General features: G+C 47.9%; 1 protein-coding gene and 1 pseudogene across 2 annotated transcripts; both read right to left on the reverse strand.

The window, feature by feature from the left end:
• Positions 1 to 12,012: 12,012 nt before the first annotated feature.
• On the reverse strand, positions 12,013 to 15,599 carry LOC103653981 (uncharacterized). The gene is made up of 2 exons (NM_001369246.1): positions 14,093 to 15,599; positions 12,013 to 13,235 (listed from the first exon to the last, which is right to left on the reverse strand). The coding sequence occupies exons 1-2, from the start codon at positions 15,450 to 15,452 to the stop codon at positions 12,322 to 12,324; spliced, it is 2,274 nt and encodes a 757-aa protein (NP_001356175.1). The 5' UTR covers positions 15,453 to 15,599; the 3' UTR covers positions 12,013 to 12,321.
• A 461-nt stretch (positions 15,600 to 16,060) lies between these two features.
• Positions 16,061 to 18,155, reverse strand: LOC103653982 (protein TIFY 3-like; annotated as a pseudogene). Its single transcript, NR_161213.1, has 5 exons — positions 18,058 to 18,155; positions 17,878 to 17,964; positions 17,739 to 17,808; positions 17,579 to 17,636; positions 16,061 to 16,130 (listed from the first exon to the last, which is right to left on the reverse strand). The product of NR_161213.1 is annotated as a protein TIFY 3-like (transcript).
• Between the last annotated feature and the right edge of the window lie 525 nt (positions 18,156 to 18,680).

Consider the following 18,680-nt stretch of genomic DNA (forward strand, 5'->3'; position numbering starts at 1 on the left):
TGATGACCACTTCAAGACCCCTGGAGCTGCTGCATATGGACCTCTTCGGACCCGTCGCCTATCTGAGCATAAGAGGGAGTAAGTATGGTCTAGTTATTGTTGATGACTTTTCCCGCTTCACTTGGGTGTTCTTTTTGCAGGATAAGTCTGAAACCCAAGGGACCCTCAAGCGCTTCCTCAGGAGAGCTCAAAATGAGTTTGAGCTCAAGGTGAAGAAGATAGGGAGCGACAACGGGTCCGAGTTCAAGAACCTTCAAGTGGAGGAGTTCCTTGAGGAGGAAGGGATCAAGCACGAGTTCTCCGCTCCCTACACACCATAGCAAAATGGTGTGGTAGAGAGGAAGAATAGGACGCTAATCGATATGGCGAGGACTATGCTTGGAGAGTTCAAGACCCCCGAGCGATTTTGGTCGGAAGCCGTGAACACGGCTTGCCACGCCATCAACAGGGTCTACCTTCACCGCCTCCTCAAGAAGACGTCATATGAGCTACTAACCGGTAACAAACCCAATGTATCGTACTTTCGTGTATTTGGGAGTAAATGCTACATCTTAGTGAAGAAGGGTAGAAACTCTAAATTTGCTCCCAAAGCTGTAGAAGGGTTTTTGTTAGGTTATGATTCAAATACAAAGGCGTATAGGGTCTTCAACAAATCATCGGGATTGGTTGAAGTCTCAAGCGACGTTGTATTTGATGAGACTAATGGCTCTCCAAGAGAGCAAGTTGTTGATCTTGATGATGTAGATGAAGAAGACGTTCCAACGGCCGCTATGCGCACCATGGCGATTGGTGAAGTGCGACCACAGGAACAATTGGAGCAAGATCAACCTTCTTCCTCAACCATGGTATATCCCCCAACTCAAGACGATGAACAGGTTCATCAAAAGGAGGCGTGTGATCAAGGGGGAGCATAAGATAATCATGTGTTGGAGGAAGAAGCGCAACCGGCACCTCCAACCCAAGTTCGAGCGATGATTCAAAGGGATCATCCCGTCGACCAAATTCTGGGTGACATTAGCAAGGGAGTAACTACTCGATCTCGATTAGTTAATTTTTGTGAGCATTACTCCTTTGTCTCTTCTATTGAGCCTTTCAGGGTAGAGGAGGCCTTGCTAGATCCGGACTGGGTGTTGGCCATGCAGGAGGAGCTCAACAACTTCAAGCGCAATGAAGTTTGGACACTGGTGCCTCGTCCGAAGCAAAATGTTGTGGGAACCAAGTGGGTGTTCCGCAACAAACAGGACGAGCACGGGGTGGTGACGAGGAACAAGGCTCGACTTGTGGCAAAAGGTTATGCCCAAGTCGCAGGTTTGGATTTCGAGGAGACTTTTGCTCCTGTGGCTAGGCTAGAATCAATTCATATCTTGCTAGCATATGCCGCTCACCATTCTTTCAGGTTGTACCAAATGGATGTGAAGAGCGCTTTCCTCAACGGGCCAATCAAGGAGGAGGTGTACGTGGAGCAACCCCCTGGCTTCGAGGATGAACGGTACCCCGACCACGTGTGTAAGCTCTCTAAGGCGCTCTATGGACTTAAGCAAGCCCCAAGAGCATGGTATGAATGCCTTAGAGACTTTCTAATTATTAATGCTTTCAAGGTTGGGAAAGTCGATCCAACTCTTTTTACGAAGACATGTGATGGTGATTTGTTTGTGTGCCAAATTTATGTCGATGACATAATATTTGGTTCTACTAACCAAAAGTCTTGTGAAGAGTTTAGCAGGGTGATGACGCAGAAATTCGAGATGTCGATGATGGGCGAGTTGAACTACTTCCTTGGGTTCCAAGTGAAGCAACTCAAGGACGGCACCTTCATCTCCCAAACAAAGTACACGCAAGACTTGCTGAAGCGGTTTGGGATGAAGGACGCCAAGCCCGCAAAGACTCCGATGGGGACCGACGGACACACTGACCTCAACAAAGGAGGTAAGTCCGTTGATCAAAAAGCATACCGGTCAATGATAGGTTCTTTGCTTTATTTATGTGCTAGTAGACCGGATATTATGCTTAGTGTATGCATGTGTGCTAGATTTCAATCCGATCCTAAGGAGTGTCACTTAGTGGCGGTGAAGCGAATTCTTAGATATTTGGTTGCTACGCCTTGCTTCGGGCTCTGGTATCCAAAGGGGTCTACCTTTGACTTGGTTGGATACTCAGACTCCGACTATGCTGGATGTAAGGTCGATAGGAAGAGTACATCAGGGACGTGCCAATTCTTAGGAAGGTCCCTGGTGTCGTGGAACTCTAAGAAACAAACCTCCGTTGCCCTATCCACCGCTGAGGCCGAGTATGTTGCCGCAGGACAGTGTTGCGCACAACTACTTTGGATGAGGCAAACCCTCAGGGACTTTGGCTACAATCTGAGCAAAGTCCCACTCCTATGTGATAATGAGAGTGCTATCCGCATGGCGAAGAATCCTGTTGAGCACAGCCGCACAAAGCACATAGACATCCGGCATCACTTTCTGAGAGACCATCAGCAAAAGAGAGATATCGAAGTGTTTCATGTTAGCACCGAGAACCAGCTAGCCGATATCTTTACCAAGCCTCTAGATGAGAAGACCTTTTGCAGGTTGTGTAGTGAGCTAAATGTCTTAGATTCGCGGAACTTGGATTGAATTGTAGCATACATGTGTTTATGCCTTTGATCATGTTCCTTTTTGCATTTTGTTGCTTATTATGGTGCTCAAGTTGTACAAACACTCCTTGGACCTCACAAGTCCGTTGCAAGTGATGCACATGTTTAGGGGGAGATATGTTACAACTTGACCCTTTGAGACTAACCATGTGCTTGAGTTTGATGATTTAGTCTCGAAGGAGGATTGAAAGGGAAAAGGTGGACTTGGACCATGAAAGACTTCCACTGCACTCCGATGAGAGGGTAACTTATTCCAAGTTCATCACATTACCTCTTATTGCCTATTTGCTCTTCATTGAAGATTTTGGTGAGGCAATGGGGTTAAAGGGCCAAGATTGATCTCGTTTTGGTGCTTGATGCCAAAGGGGGAGAAAATAAAGGCCAAAGTGATAAATGGATCAGCTACCACTTGAGAAACTTTGAAAATAGTAGGATAGAGCTTTTGGTTTGTCAAAACTCTTGCATTGTCTCTTTTGTCAAAAGTTGGCCTCTTGTGGGGAGAAGTGTTGATTATGGGAAAAAGGGGGAGTTTTTTGGAATCTTGAATCAACTTTCTTTGGAAAACCTCTATTTATGTCTCTACAAGTGGATTTGACTTAGAGATAGGATTTTGTGTTTGATTTGCAAAAACAAACCAAGTGGTGGCAAAGGATGATCCATATATGCCAAATTGAATCAAAATAAATTTGAGTGTTTATTTGAAGTGATATTGCACTTGTTCTAGTTGCTTTATGTTGTGTTGGCATAAATCACCAAAAAGGGGGAGATTGAAAGGGAAATGTGCCCTTGGGCCATTTCTAAGTTTTTTGGTGATTGAGTGCCAACACAAGTGCTTAAATGTGAATCTATGCCCATGAATGGACAAAGTGCAAATCAAGAGCAAAGGTATGTTTCTATGTCTTAGTACATTGGTTTTGTGTACTAATATACTTGTCTAAGTATCAGAAACAGGAAGAAAAAAAAAGAGGAGAGTTGGCTGTGTACAGCCAAAAGGCTGTTTCGGTCTGGGGCACCGGACTGTCCGGTGGTGCACCGGACAGTGTCCGGTGCGCCAGGCTGCCTCGGGCGAACTAGCCGCTCTCGGGAATTTGCCGACGGCGTACGGCTAAAATTCACCGGACTGTCCGGTGTGCACCGGACTGTCCGGTGAGCCAACGGTCGGCCGGGCCAACGGTCGGCCGCACGATCTGCGAAGGACACGTGGCCGAGCCAACGGTCGGAAGGGGGCACCGGACTGTCCGGTGTGCACCGGACATGTCCGGTGCGCCAACGGCTCCCGCATCTGCAACGGTCGGCTGCGCCATTTTAGGAAGGAGATCGGGCACCGGACAGTGTCCGGTGTGCACCGGACTGTCCGGTGCGCCCGACGATAGAAGGCAAGGATGGCCTTCCAGATTTGTTCTCAACGGCTCCGAGCTGCCTTGGGGCTATAAAAGGGACCCCTAGGCGCATGGAGGAGTACACCAAGCATTCCTACAACATTCCTAAGCACCAAGACATCGATCTCGCGCATTCGTTTCATTGTGATAGCATATAGAGCTCTTGTGGAGTTGTGAACTCTTTGAGTTGTGTTGCGAGCTCTTGTTGCGACTTGTGTGCGTGTTGTTGCTCTGATCTTTTGAAGTCTTGTGTGCGTTGCTCATTTCCCCTTGCTCTGTGTTTCTTTGTGAACTTCAATTGTAAGGGCGAGAGGCTCCAAGTTGTGGAGATTCCTCGCAAACGGGATTGAGAAAAAGCAAGCAAAACACCGTGGTATTCAAGTGGGTCTTTGGACCGCTTGAGAGGGGTTGATTGCAACCCTCGTCCGTTGGGACGCCACAACGTGGAGTAGGCAAGCGTTGGTCTTGGCCGAACCACGGGATAAACCACTGTGTCATCTCTGTGATTGATCTCTTGTGGTATTGTGTTTTGTTGAGACTCCTTTCTAGCCACTTGGCAATCATTGTGCTAACACTTAACAAGTTTTTGTGGCTATAAGTTTAAGTTTTCACAGGATCACCTATTCACCCCCCCCCTCTAGGTGCTCTCAGTACCTCACCGCCGCCGCTGGGACACATCCGCCGTCGACGACCTGCCCCCTCGACCAAGTACCTCACCGCCGCCCCCTTACCTCTCATCGCGTCGATGAGCTGCGTCGTCGCCGACTTCACTCGCCGCATCCCGCTCTATCTCATTACCATCCGCATTTCTCTCGCCCCTTCCACCTAACACGCCCCATTCACATTGCTCTCGCCAACCCCTAAACCCTAACATCGCTGGATTTGGGTCATCGCATACGACCTTGATGGTGAACAAAAGGAGGCAGAAAAGTCAGAAAGGTCCAACCCCTAAACCCTAACCATCGCTAGATTTAGTTTAATTATTCATTCGTTGTTATCAGAGATATTGTAAATTGATTTATGTAATCATTGTGCACTGATACAGTTGTGTTTGGTTCATTACATTGTGTTATATGTAGTCACATCCATGTTTTAGTAGAGAACTTATGTTTCTAGTACTGGTAGACAAGGTTCAAGAAAGCGCGATTAGGCGTGCGATTAGTCGCGGTTAAGCGCTGAGCAGAGGGTCAACGCATCGCTTACCTACTAAGCGGGCAATTAAGCGCTGGCCCTGCTTAATCGTGCGCATCCGACATGTTTAAGGGAGAAGAGGAGGGAGAGTAAGAGGAGGAACACCTCCGGGGTCAATCCAGCAGGCAGCAAATCGACGGATCGATGAGAGAGAGAGAGAGCGGACAGACCTACGATGGCTGCAGGCAGCAGATTGGTGAGAGAGAGGCAGAGCGGCTTCGCGGTAGAGGTGAAGATCGCACGAGGGAGGAGAGGCTTCGGGAGAGGGAGCCGGAGAGCGTACGGCACGGAGGAGGATAGGCTTCGGGAGAGGGAGGCAGAGAGCACAGGGCGGCGGCACGGGGCGTGGAAGGAGGCAGCAGAGTACTAGGTCATCACGGGAGAGGGGTTTTGCGTTGAGCCTCCTGGCAGGTGGGCCTAGTGGGCTGCAGACTCATGAAGAGAGGAGGTGGGGTTAAGGGCTGCTGCAGGGTGGCCCAATATCATGTATTTTTTTCTCTTTTTAACAAAAATGCTTAAGCACGATTAATCACGCTTAAGCTTTTTCACCACCATACCGCTCGCTCAGCGCTTAGTGCTTTCTTGAACCTTGCTGGTAGAAAGAGATGAGAATATCTTCACTTTTTTGTTCATCAGCTTGTGTAAATCTACATCGCCTAATCAATGTACTAGCTAGTACTTTGAACATTGTTTAAGCCTGCATAAAGATTTCCACAACCAAACAGGGGAAAAACTACAGTTATAGTGCAACCACAATTATGAAATTGCACAATCATAACCAAGCTTCATTATGACTGAATCTACACATCTTATCTATTTGTTTTTAGTCAAATCCTTCCCTGCAAATAGTAGTACCTCTTAGCTTTTAGTAAAATCCTTTACATTATCTAATACACACAGTATGCTTGTTCTTATCTATCTTGCAAGTAGTTCAACATGAGCGAACTGCTTATGAGAGAAGACGGGATAAACAAGTGGAGGAGAATATAAAGAAGATGCAAGATTTGGGTCTGAACAAATATACTTCTGTTCTAAATAATTCTGTATCACCATCTGCATCAACAAAGGGGAAAAATGCAGCAAACAAGATAAATAATAGTTCAGATTCGGATTCATATGTCTCTTTCTATCTCCTTGACGATGATGATCAAGGAGATACTGATGATGACACTGAATCTTATGAGCAGCCAAAACCCCTGGCAATGAAGGTGCTCCTTCTATCTTCAAAGTAGTGGATGCCAAATAGTTGCATTGCATTTCAATGTTTTTAATCTGGTGTTTAATATATGCTCATGCTTTTAGATTCATCTTCTTTATTTCATACCTCTTAATTAATATATGGTCTTGCTTTTAAATGCACATGACTATTTTTTTGTGGACAGTATCCTAGAAGAGGTAGAAACACAACCCTTGCTTCAAAGAAGAAGATAGACCCCAACATGGCTCCAGGCATTAGGTTCAGCAAGAGAGTGAGGGCAGGTGCACAACCAGAGGAGCAATCTTCAAAAAGGCTTCACTCTACAGAGACAGATGGCCACAATGTACAGGGACCAACAGATGGAAATGATCACATACCAAACAACCCTACTACACCTGGACTTGCTGATCATTTCAGCAGAGCTGCAGAGGAAGCCATGGCATATGTTGCTCATGACAGTACAGGTGATGCTGAAGGCAACAGTCGTACTACACCTGGACTTGCTGATCATTTCAGCAGAGCTGAAGAGGAAGACATGGCATCTGCTGCTCATGACAGTACAGGTGATGCTCAAGGCAATGTAGCTAGAGATGAAGAAACGGAAGGCAAGTTCTAGTTTTTTCAGTCAAATATGGCATCTTTTTTGCTGATTTGCATGAAACAAAACAATTTCATTATTCAATAAAAGCGAATTATATTTTGTAGCTCCTACACAGCGAGCACCAAGGAGACCCAGGGCAGCAACCAAGGGAAAACAACTGGACAGGATGACTAAAGTTATGCAAAGGAGACTGCCCATAGCTGTTGAGGAAGGCAAAAAAGGCCACATGAACCTGTTCAAGCTGCCAAGTTTGCATCAGAGGATGGCATCATTATTCGGGAAACCATGCCTATCCTAACTCGTTGGAAAGATTACAAGGACGACCAGAAATACTACAACAGCTTTGTGTCACAGCTAAATGTAAGTGCATTATTGATTCTATGGTTCACTTGTATACTGCTTAACCTGAATTGACTAACTATGGAATTGTCATATGCATAGGGGCGCTTGTCCGTTAACACTAAGGACAAGGCAACAAAGGAAGCTTGCACCGATATGCTACGCTCTGCGGTAAAAAACCAGCGTTATCGGCTCAAGCAGAAATACTTCAATGGTGTACCTGCAAATGAGATTAGCACAACTTCTCATGTATCTTACATGACTGATGAACAGTGGAGGGCATTAGTTGCAAAGTGGTCTGATCCAAAGAACATGGTATGGGTATCTTGTCATATATTGTTCTTTCACTATAAGTTTGCAAAGGATCTTCGCATATTGAACCTATGATCTAATCTGACATGTTCATTCTCTTGTAGGAAATAAGTGAAAAGAACAAGCAGAACCGCAGTCAAGTCAAGTTTCATCAGGCTACGGGTTCTCGCTGCTATGTGGCACACTTACATGCATATGTAAGTAACTATTACCTTGTACTACTACCTGCACTTTTGCACTCAACTTCTATTGCATTTGATCTGAGCAAACTTCGATGTGATTGTTTATCCACGAAACAGAAGCAGAAGAGAAATCGAGAAGAACCCAGCTTAGATCAGACTGAAGAACTAGATGCGGTGGACGCCTTCAAGACCTGTCATACCAGCTCCAAACGTGGCCTGAGTGAACCGGCAAGAGAAGCACTTGTAAGTTCATTTGTTTGCTTTATTTAGTGTAATTTTTATGAGATCATATGAGGGAGGCTGGCTGTGGGTCGATGGAACAAAGGGGAGTGAGATCGATGAGTGAGATCGCCTGTCCCATCCCAGGGGAGTTCAGATCATAGTCTATTTTGTCTGCCATTTGTCTGCCATCAAATTTCTGAAATGAAAGTAAATATCATAGTCTATTTTTTGTAGGACCCGTGCACTAGAAATGTATAGCTTTTAGAGTCTTTGTTAAGCAAATCTGCTATAATTTGTAACTGTTTTCACATTATTTTTCATAGTCTATTTATAGAATGTTTCAAATGTATAGCTTTTAATTTGCCATCAAATGTATAGCTTTTAAGCAAATCTGCTATAATTTGTAACTGCTATAATCTGCTATAATTTGTCATCAAATGTATAGGTTTTAGAGTCTTTGTTAAGCAAATCTGCTATAATTTGTAACTGTTTTCACATTATTTTTCATAGTCTATTTTTAGAGTCTTTCAAATGTATAGCTTTTAATTTGCCATCAAATGTATAGCTTTTAAGCAAATCTGCTATGATTTGTAACTGCTATAATTTGCCATCAAATGTATAGCTTTTAGAGTCTTTCATAGTCTATTTTTCATAGTCTTTGTTAATGCCTTGTAGGACCCGTGCACTAGAAATGAAAGTCACTGTTTTCACATTATTGTCAGCGACAAATCTGCTATAATTTGTCATCTCTACATGCCTCAAATTATTGCAATAACTAACAATTGGCATCTTGTTGTTGCTCATTAGCATTAACATGTAACTGTTTCTGTCCATGATATTTCAGTCTCATATGGAGGCTTTGAGGGCTGAACCTGTTGCTGAAGGTGAGATGCCAGCATCCAGTGTGCACCTTGTGTCGAAGGTGCTGTCCCAGAGCAGCTCACACCAATTCCTGAAAAGCGTCGGCATCAAAACATCGGCAACCTCCAAGGCATCATCATCAAATCATAGTGAGCTTCGGGAACAACTTGCAGCTGAAGTGACGGCTGCTGTTCAAGGTGAACTCGACCAGCTCAGGAAGAAATGTGAAGAAGCTGAGGAACAGCAGGCGAGGACACAAAGGGAGTTGGAGGAGTACAAAAAGATAACAGAGAAGAACAACAAGGAGATGGAGGAGACCAATGTGCTCATCAAGAAGCTCTTGTCCTTGCATGGTAACTCTTCTTCGACATGAGGGCTGCTAGTCAGAGCTGCTGTTTTTGGCCTATTCTTTGACATGAGGGTACCCAAAAACTCTAGTTGCTCGTGGGTGTCAACTTTTTATTATATGCTGTTATGTTTGTGCAAACTCAACTGAAATGTTAAGTCAAGTGGTGATGCTGTGAACTGAGTTTAGTGTTGTCCACTTAGTATGTATGCGCACTGGAATACTAGTTGTATTCATCTACGAAATATGGAATTGTGTGCTCATTCCTCTGTTCTAGTATCTTTTGCAATTTCCAATAAAATTATTCTCTGCACATCTGTGACCAAACTGGTGGCATATAATAAAACATATGCCACGTCAGCTGCCACTGTACTAGCCACGTCAGCGTTGACGTCAGCGCTGACGTCAGCTGCCACGTCACTAGCCACGTCAGCGCTGACGTCATACGCATCAGGACCTTCCAAACAGCTGTTAATGACCAAACCACGGCTCTATCTATGATGATACCGTACCGTCACAGAAACCAAACGACGTTAACAACGCCGTCAGGTTGCTCGGGCAGACGACGAATTATGACGGAAAAGTGCCTTCCTCTATGACCACAACTGCTCGTCATAGAATGAATTCACTTCCATGACAACGCGTATTTCGTCACAGAATGTATACACATTGATGACGAAAATGGGTAGTCCGTCACAACACAACAAATGTGACGCGACCCCTATGACCAAATCGAACTCGTCACAAATTCGTCACAAATCTTTATCTGTGACGATATATACACATGTCGTAACGCAATACGAACGTCATCGATGATAAGATCTCTACTAGTGGTAAGAACGTTGGTTCCTGACCGACACCAGTGATGCGCCAACGTAGCCCATGGTAGATTCTCCCTTTTATACCTTAAGAGAGAAGCCTTACAATAGGGTCTCTCCATTGCTGAAGAGAAAGAGAGGCCAAGAGAGCAGAGGGAGGGAGCCTTGTCCGCCTGGGTCAACGTACTGGCCCTCTTTCATGTGAGTGGTCGTACTCATGACACGACTCCGTTCTATGTGCTGGCTCCTGTAGCGAGTGTGTTGCCAACGTCTGGTGGCAGCGTGTGGCGGGTCCTACGATTTTGTCCCTTGCGTCTCCTCCCATCCTTCACGGTACTCATGCTTGGTATGGCGTGTTGTTCCATCCTTTCCGACGTACGCGCTACCGTTGGGACTCATATGCTAAGGTCTCCCCAGGGGCTTGTCTCATGTAGTGTGCGCACGTTCTAGCATGGCGTGGTGGTGACACGTCTTTGTCGCGGCGGATGCGGGGCCGTACCACTAGGCTCAGGTTTCCACCTCGTGGAACTTGGTCGGACGCTCCGTCTCGCTGGCTTGCTCGGCGAAGACTTGGGCAGCTACTTCGCCTCACTGGTTTGCTCGACAGGGGTTTGGTCGTACAGCCAAAAAGTTTATGGGCTTCACTTCGACATAATGGAGCTCAAAAGCTGATTACAAAATATACCTTTTTAGCTTCTTGAAACCGCACATAATAAATATTATGAATGAATCACCTTACAATAATATACGAGAGACTGCTTTCGGTTTTTTTTCGAACAACAAGTCGAACCCAATGAACAATTCCATTCAATTCAAAGGAATGTTCTAGAGGGTACAAAACCTCTTTGCGCTCGTGCTGACTCACTTATTTTGTATTTGCTTACGCCCCATTTAGATCATTAGAATTGAATTACATTCTAATAATAATAATTTAGTCATATATCAATGAATCTAATTCGGTTTTATGCAAAATATATTTGTATACTATTATTAGCAACATGTCGGAGATATTTATGTGCTACATTTTTACTATAGAAGAGTGAAACGAAGAGTGTCATGTAAGTTACAGAATAGAAACAAATTCTACTAATGCATTAAATTATTTCCCATTCTACACCCCATAAATTTGATACAGGCTTGTATTTGAACTTTGGAAAATGGTGAAATATTAAATTCCAAACTAAATAAGTTACTTTAAAGAGTGAATTCTAATTCTTTTAAAATGAAGGGTTCCAAACGCCCCGTTAGTATAATTTGTTTGGGTTAGTTTTGCTTAGAAATCGTTTTAGATACAGTTGTGAAATTCGGTTAAAAGGAAAACATGTCCTTTTTTATTTCTGCTGCATAAAGTCTTTTCGGCCCGAGATCATCGCAGTTCGTGGGCTCGGTGTCCTCTCGAGTTATTTAGCCGCGGTGTCCTGTCGTTTTGGACCGAAACCCACCTGTTGGCACAGCCTCCTCAAAATGCCGCAGAGGACGAACTCACAATAATAATAATACGAGTTCGATCCCTGGACGCGACACCGATTCAATTCGGGATCCGCATGCACGCACAAGGATGCAACATTATATCCAGTCCGGCGCCAAGCATTGGATAAGAAGACTGTATCATGTGGATTGTTTGGCATTGGATGCTGAGGCGGCTGTCAACCGGCTCAATGGAGAAGATCACCGCGAACTTGATCCTGCGAGTTGAGTGGATACACTGAGACACGATCTTGAACCGTTAGGGAATTGTGGAAGGAGGAATGCAGAGTTTTCCAGAGAGAGCACCAGTCCAGACGAGAGCAGTGCACTGTCTGTGTTTGGAGAATCGCTGGGTTGGTGCAGGCTCTGCTGAATGCTCAATGTGACAAACACGGAGATGTGTGTCAGCATATCATCTTTATGCTGACAATGTGGCGGCTATCTACACCAAACTGTGATGGCTTCCAAGAAGCAAACCAAGCAACAGCTGCAGAAAAAAGGACCCACTTGGCTACCCACTCAAAGCTGCAACGGAAAAGGCTCTCCGACGACGAAAACCCTGCCCGCGTTGTCGCGTGCGCTTTGTTGGCGTCTTTATTTTGTCCGATTCGATCGTGAGCCGCGTTGCCACAAGCCCCTTTTGACTCCTGATGAAAGCGCGCAACCCGACTGCCGACTGGCCCGCCCCCCGGGCTCCACGTGCACCACCGTCAGTGAGCCGTCCTGCCGGCGGCAGCATGCTGAGCTCGACACCGTCTTCTTCTCAGTCAAACGGTCGCCACGTCCCTCTCCGCCGCGTCGTGCACCTCCCTGCTCACCTGGAAGGTCTGGGTATTGTACCCCGACGACGACCACGTGTAGGGGTAGTTGGACGAGGAGGTGACGCCCGAGCTGGTGACCCCGCTGCGCGACATGGACGACGCCTGCGTCGCGTCCTCCTCCCCGTCGGCGAGCGGCGCGGGCCACATGAACACCGGCTTGGACATGGGCACGGGGAGCGGCGGCACGGACCGCGTCTGCAGGTTCTGCAGGATGGCCTGCGCCTTGGGCCGCTGCCGCGGGTTGGGGTGGCTGCACGCCAGGCCCAGCAGCAGCAGCCGCTCGGCCTCCTCGCCGTCGTACCCGTACCCGCCGGCGGCGAGGCGCGGGTCCACGGCCTCCAGGAGGCGCCCGGCGCCGTGGAGCCTCCACACCAGCTCCAGCAGCTGGCTGCACCCCGCCGGGTTGTCGCAGGAGACGCGGCGGCCGCAGACGGTCTCCAGGACCACGGCGCCGAAGCCGAACACGTCCGACTCGCGCGTGGCCCGCCCCGTGTGGAAGCACTCGGGCGCGATGTACCCCAGCGTGCCCGGCACGCCCAGCTTGTCCGTGTACGAGGTCTTGTCGGACTCGAGCGCGCGCGCCAGGCCGAAGTCGCCCAGCCGCGCGTGGAACGACGAGTCCAGCATGATGTTGGACGGCTTGATGTCGCGGTGGATCACCGTCTGCTCGAACTCGTGGTGCAGGTAGTTCAGCGCCGACGCCACGCCGGCGACCACGTTGTAGCGCTGCTTCCAGTCCAGCGTCGTCGTCGTCGTCGCCGCCGCCGACGCCTCCCTGCCGCCGAACAGGTGCCTGTCCAGGCTGCCGTGTGGCATGTAGTCGTACACCAGCAGCAGCACGCCGTCCTGGTGGCACCAGCCTGCAGAGACGTGGCATTCAGATTACTTTGCTGGGTTTCAGAAGCTTGTTTTACTCGTTTTTTAAACGTCCGGCCGGGTACATTGCTCACGATCCGACCGTGATCGCAGATCCCAAACTAAAATAATATATAGCCAAAACCTTCACCACAAAGTAGTCCTAGTTTGATCTTTGTGATTAGGCGCCAACTGGTCCGTACCGTACGATTCTAAGCATTGTTTACTCTCAATCTCAACGAGAGCATGTAGTAATAATGTTTCGATTGGCTTGAGATCTTGTAGAATAATGAGAGTTGAATAGTCGCTCGTTATCTCCCCATTGACATTGGTGTCCTACGAGAAAAAAAAAACTGACATTTTTTTACAGGTTGCGTTTGGCAGCCTGGAAGCATTTCATTGTCATTCACGCAACTAGCATCCATCATCCAATGAAAATAGAAAATGGTTGTTAAGCAAGTAACGACGAGTCGACGACAGGGATCGGCATCTCTAAAGCGCTGCAATTTACGGCTAATTGTTGTCTCTAATTTCTCTATTCCAGGTACGACCGCGGAAAGCGTCTCGTTGAACCGTCCACAGCAAGAAATGAAAGCGTAGCTGTCTCAGTACCAAAGCCCCGTGCCGGTATTTCTGATTCGGTTTGGCGTTTGCAGTGGAGTGCTTATTGGAATTCTGTGATCTACTACTATATATCTAATCAATCCAACTAAGTTTGACATTACTGTCGATAAGAACGGCCACGGCAGCCAAGACGAAGACGATAACAGACGATAACGATAAAAAAGTTTATAAGAGCAATAATAAATAATAATACGTAAGATGTAATGTAATGTAATGAGCATGACAAGGAGTTCCTTACCGATGAGCTTGACGAGATTCCGGTGGCGGAGGCGGTTGATGATGCCGAGCTCGGCGAGGAAGTCCTCCTGCCCCTTGGTGTTGGCGCCGGAGAACTGCTTGACGGCCACCTCCATGCTGCGGCCGTTGTCCCCGGGCACGGTGGCGCGGTACACCACGCCGTACCCGCCCTGCCCCAGCTTCATCTTGTCGTCGAAGCCGTTGGTGCCTTTCCTGAGCGCCTCGTAGTCGAACTCCTTGGGCACGCCCGGGATGCTCCTCAGGTCGATGGCGCTGTGGGACACGGAGCTCGGGTCGTCCCCGACCTTCCTCCGCTTCTTCATCAGGTACAGGCCCGCGAGCAGCGCGAGCGCCGCCAGCGCGGCGGCGCACGGCGCGCCGACGGCCAGCCCGAGCTTCCAGCCGGACAGCTTCTTCGGCAGCCTGTCGTCGTCGTCGTGCAGCACCTCTACGGTCATGTTCCACATCTTGACGCAGTTGAGCTGGTAGTCGTCCGCGCCGGTGGACGCGGAGAAGCCGAAGTAGGCGTCCCTGGCGGCGACGACCGCGGAGAGGTCCAGCGACGCGTCGAGCGCGGCGGCGGACGGCTTGGTGGCGTTGGGCGAGATGTACGCCCGCAGGCGCCGCGCGGCGCCGTCGTAGTCGACCCAGACGAAGTTGCTGCCGTCGCTGGCGCCGGTGTCGGCCGGCGCGAGCTCGATGCCCAGGGCCGCGAGCGGGCAGGTGGCGCTGGAGGAGCGGACGCCGTTGACGTCGAGGCCGATGTGGTTGCCGTCGGGGTCGTAGGGCTGCTTCACCGTGTCCAGCTCCACGGCGGCGAACCCGTTGGCGCCGAGCCCGTCCGTGGACGCGTTGGTGAGGCCGAGGAACCCGCCGTGGCTGCCGGGCGGCGGGTCGGCTATCGCGGACGCGACGACGAACGCCAGCCCCTCGCCCTTGACGGACGCGTTGGTGCGGTACAGGTTGAACTGGAACACCGTGGAGAAGGACGCGACGCGGCGGCCGGCGGCGGCGGCGCTGGACGCGTTGGAGGCCCAGAGCACGAAGGGCGTGGAGTAGAAGACGCGGCCGGCCTGGTTGGCGAGGTACGTGCTGAAGTTGTTGCCGCTGTCCGGGGTGACCTGCAGCGCCCCCTGGCTGACGGTGGAGTTTCCGGTGAACGTCAGGTTGGTGGAGAGCTGGAGCCGGTTCTGGTCGAACTTGGGGAAGGAGAAGCTGGTGGTCTCCCTGCCGGTGAACGCCGTGGACTGCGCTCGCGCGCACGTGACGGAGCGGCCGGACACGCACGCGAGCAGCAGGAGCAGCGCCAGGCTGGCCGTGGCGCGGACGCCGTGGCACCAGCGCCAAGGCCCCGTCGTCATGTGCTGGCCTGCACTCTGCAGGAGCGGAGGAGAAGAGAAGAGAAGAGTGGCAGGCAGCAGAGCCGCAGCCCGCAGGGGAAGGAGGTGGTGTGGTGCTGCGGAGACGGGGTGTGCGCCGGGGACAAAGGGGTTAAGGGGCGGTTTGGAATCCACGTTATAAATTGACACTCCCTCCTCCGTTTTGAACTGTATCTTATTCAGCTATTCCCCACATCAGGTTCTCTGTTCTCAGAAACTCTGTGGCCTTCCTAGTGACGCGCCTAACAACATAACCCCATGAGACGGTGACTACGCCAGAGCCAGAATTTGGGACCACAGATCAGAAGCTTGTTTGAGCAAACAAGTGAACACCAGCAGACGGAGGGACTCTCATTGGCTCTCTCTCTCTTCATTCACACTAGTTGTATGCCCGTGCGTTGCTACGGAGTCAATTGCCTCATCAACGTTCTCCACCTTGCCTCCCTCTGCACCCTCTACCTCGGCTTCTGGCGCTTCCCAGACACCGCCACGCTCCCGCGGGGCTACGCTTTCACCGTTCAGACTTCAGACTTCGCGGCTCCCCAACCTTTCAAGATACTGGGCCTTGCACCCTGCTTGCCGTCCACAGTCATCTCCATTCCCGCTGACTCCATGCCATCGAACGACTTGGCGGGGCTGTACGGAGCTTTGCTCACGACCCTGTTTCGTGCCATCATTTATTTAATCACTTGAAATCAGTAGATCCACGATAAAAAAAAGTTATACTAAGAAACAATTCTAAACTCAGTTCTAAGATAAGGCAAAAACAGGCATCTAAAGCTTACATCAGAAAAAAAAATGGTGCTAGTTTGCAACCTTGAGACTGGATCTTTAAGTGGCCAGCTTTTCCAAATAGAACAGGATAATACACAGGAACATCCCGATTCTCAGATATGTTATTTTCCTAACAGGGGAAAACATGGTATTTGGAGCAGCTAAATGGGGGTAATGTTGGTTTTTGTATCTACTGCTGGTCCCAGAACTCTGTCTTGTGTTAATATCGATTTGCAGATTTTTAAAAAAAAAATTCAAGGGAGTTACATGATCCAAGTAGAGATGGCAATGGGTACCCGAAACCCGAAACCCGATGGGTTTTTACCCCATTAGGGTACGGGTTTGGGCTAATTTTCATACCCATGGGTTTGTTAATGGACATAAATCTGTACCCAGCGGGTTTATGGGTACGGGTTTGTTCCTATAGTACCCAAACTCGTGAACCCGTGGGTTTTTTAAACCCGACCAAACCTAGTGTATATTGTCATTTTATTTTATAAACGAACAAAAAACTTGTTATTCCTTATTTACTTCATAATTTTTACCAATAGGTGAATGTATCAGTAGTCAGTGAGAGTGTTGCTTGCTTGCTATTATAGTTTTTACTAGCGTTATATATGTGGTGGATGAATAACTTAGTGTAAGGTCACTTAATTATACAACTTATTATTTGTATTTCATTATCTCTACTAATAATTTTTATACCAAATCATGAACTCGTTGTTCATTACATAGATTTTGGATCATGATATCATTAATCATTACGATACTTATTGATTATGAGAAGATAAGTATATTGGAGATGAAACCCGCGGGTAACCCATGGGTACCCGTTAACCCGATGGGTACGGGTTTGGGCAAAATCTCAAACCCGTCATGGGTACGGGTTTTTTAATGGGCATAGATATTTTTCACGGGTACGGGTTTGGGACAGCAAAACCCAGCGGGTTTGTACCCGTTGCCATCTCTAGATCCAAGGCTATTTGCAGCTATATGTTGTATTATGGAAGCAGGCTCTCTACCAATCTTTCTGTGAAGAAATTATAGATTTTTTTAGGGATGTCATTGAGCACTTGTCAGCAGAAAGTGCAATCATTTAAATGCTATAACAGCAAATTTTATTTTATTTTTACCCTGCCTGGAGGACAAAAAACAGAATACGGTACAAAATATACTGTTGATTACTGTGGTGCCAATAGTCGGGGAAAAAATTAGTGTGGTACCACACACAGCAGTTTATAACAAAAGTTTTAAACATGTAGATTGTAGAATAAGAGGCCTAACAATAAGATTCAGAATATCAGAGCCCTGTTGCTTTCATGTATCATGCTAACCTGTCACGACGTTTCTCAAGGAAGCGCTGGAGAGAGTGCCTCCTGGCAATGGGGAGATCTGGCCAACAGATCAAGATAGTTTAAAGACGTGTTGGACAATGTCAACACTGGAAAAGGTATTCCATTTCTGGATTTTTACACAAAGATGCAGTGGTCTTACCAGCCTGAAGCTTGCTTATTGAGCTAGGGTCAGCAACAACCTAAGCTTGTCCAGCTGCTACAGAAGTGCTCTGCAGTGATGGAGACCGTGTAAGCACAGGAGAGAAGACTGCTGCTGGGGCGACAGTGGCTGTATGTACCATTGGAGGATTAAAAGCAGTGGCAGCACTGCCTTTGGTGGCTGCCGCAGCTGCCGCAGCTGCAGCTATAAGCATGATTGCCTGAGCCTGTCAATGCCAAATTAGTGTATTAGCATGTGTATTTTAACAGATGGTACAGAAGGACAAGATATCTGTAAATGGCGTGAAGATAATATTTACCTTTTCTGGTGGCACCGAGTCATACACACATACTGATCCACCATAGAAAATTGTAAGCTGTGTGGGATTAGCTGAAGGGTTCGACATCGGCAACATTGCAGACCTTGTAGTAAAGAATGCAAAAAAATAAGAACACATAAAGGCAGATAAAACAGCACCTCTGAATGGAAAGTAGGCAGATCCATGTCACTCCCACTACTGGTTCAGATAAAAGCATATCAGAAAGCCATGTGGTGGGTTCAAAACCGGCATAGGATAGAATGTGTGCGCGGACACGGGGGTAGAAAGCAATCGTCCTACTTCCTAAAATGATTAAAAAACAGAGGTAAAATTCTGATAGAAAGGTATGTCTACTTGGCCAGTGAACGGATTGGCTTTCTGGACAGTGGCGTTCAAATCATTTGTAGGCCTTAGTGATACAGATATCGGATCTAGTCACAACGATTTTTCCTGGAATCTGATTAATTCAGATGTCCCTATTGTTCAGAGCCTGGAGGATAACAACTAACCAGGAAACAAATGGAACTAAAATAGCAGAACGATAACACTATTGTTCTAGCACTACCGTGGCAAAACAAATAAATGCTTCTGAAGAACCTAGCGTAGGGCGCCGCCGTGCTGGG

The sequence above is a fragment of the Zea mays genome, chromosome 4, assembly GCF_902167145.1.
Source record: "Zea mays cultivar B73 chromosome 4, Zm-B73-REFERENCE-NAM-5.0, whole genome shotgun sequence".
Taxonomy (NCBI): Eukaryota; Viridiplantae; Streptophyta; class Magnoliopsida; order Poales; family Poaceae; genus Zea; species Zea mays.

Bases quoted from the DNA above. Each gene is read 5' to 3' on its own strand.
- LOC103653981 (NM_001369246.1), bottom strand. From the start codon at position 15,452: ATGACGACGGGGCCTTGGCGCTGGTGCCACGGCGTCCGCGCCACGGCC. The intron at 13,236-14,092 runs GTAAGGAACTCC...ACGTCTCTGCAG, and splicing joins GAATCTCGTCAAGCTCATCG to GCTGGTGCCACCAGGACGGC.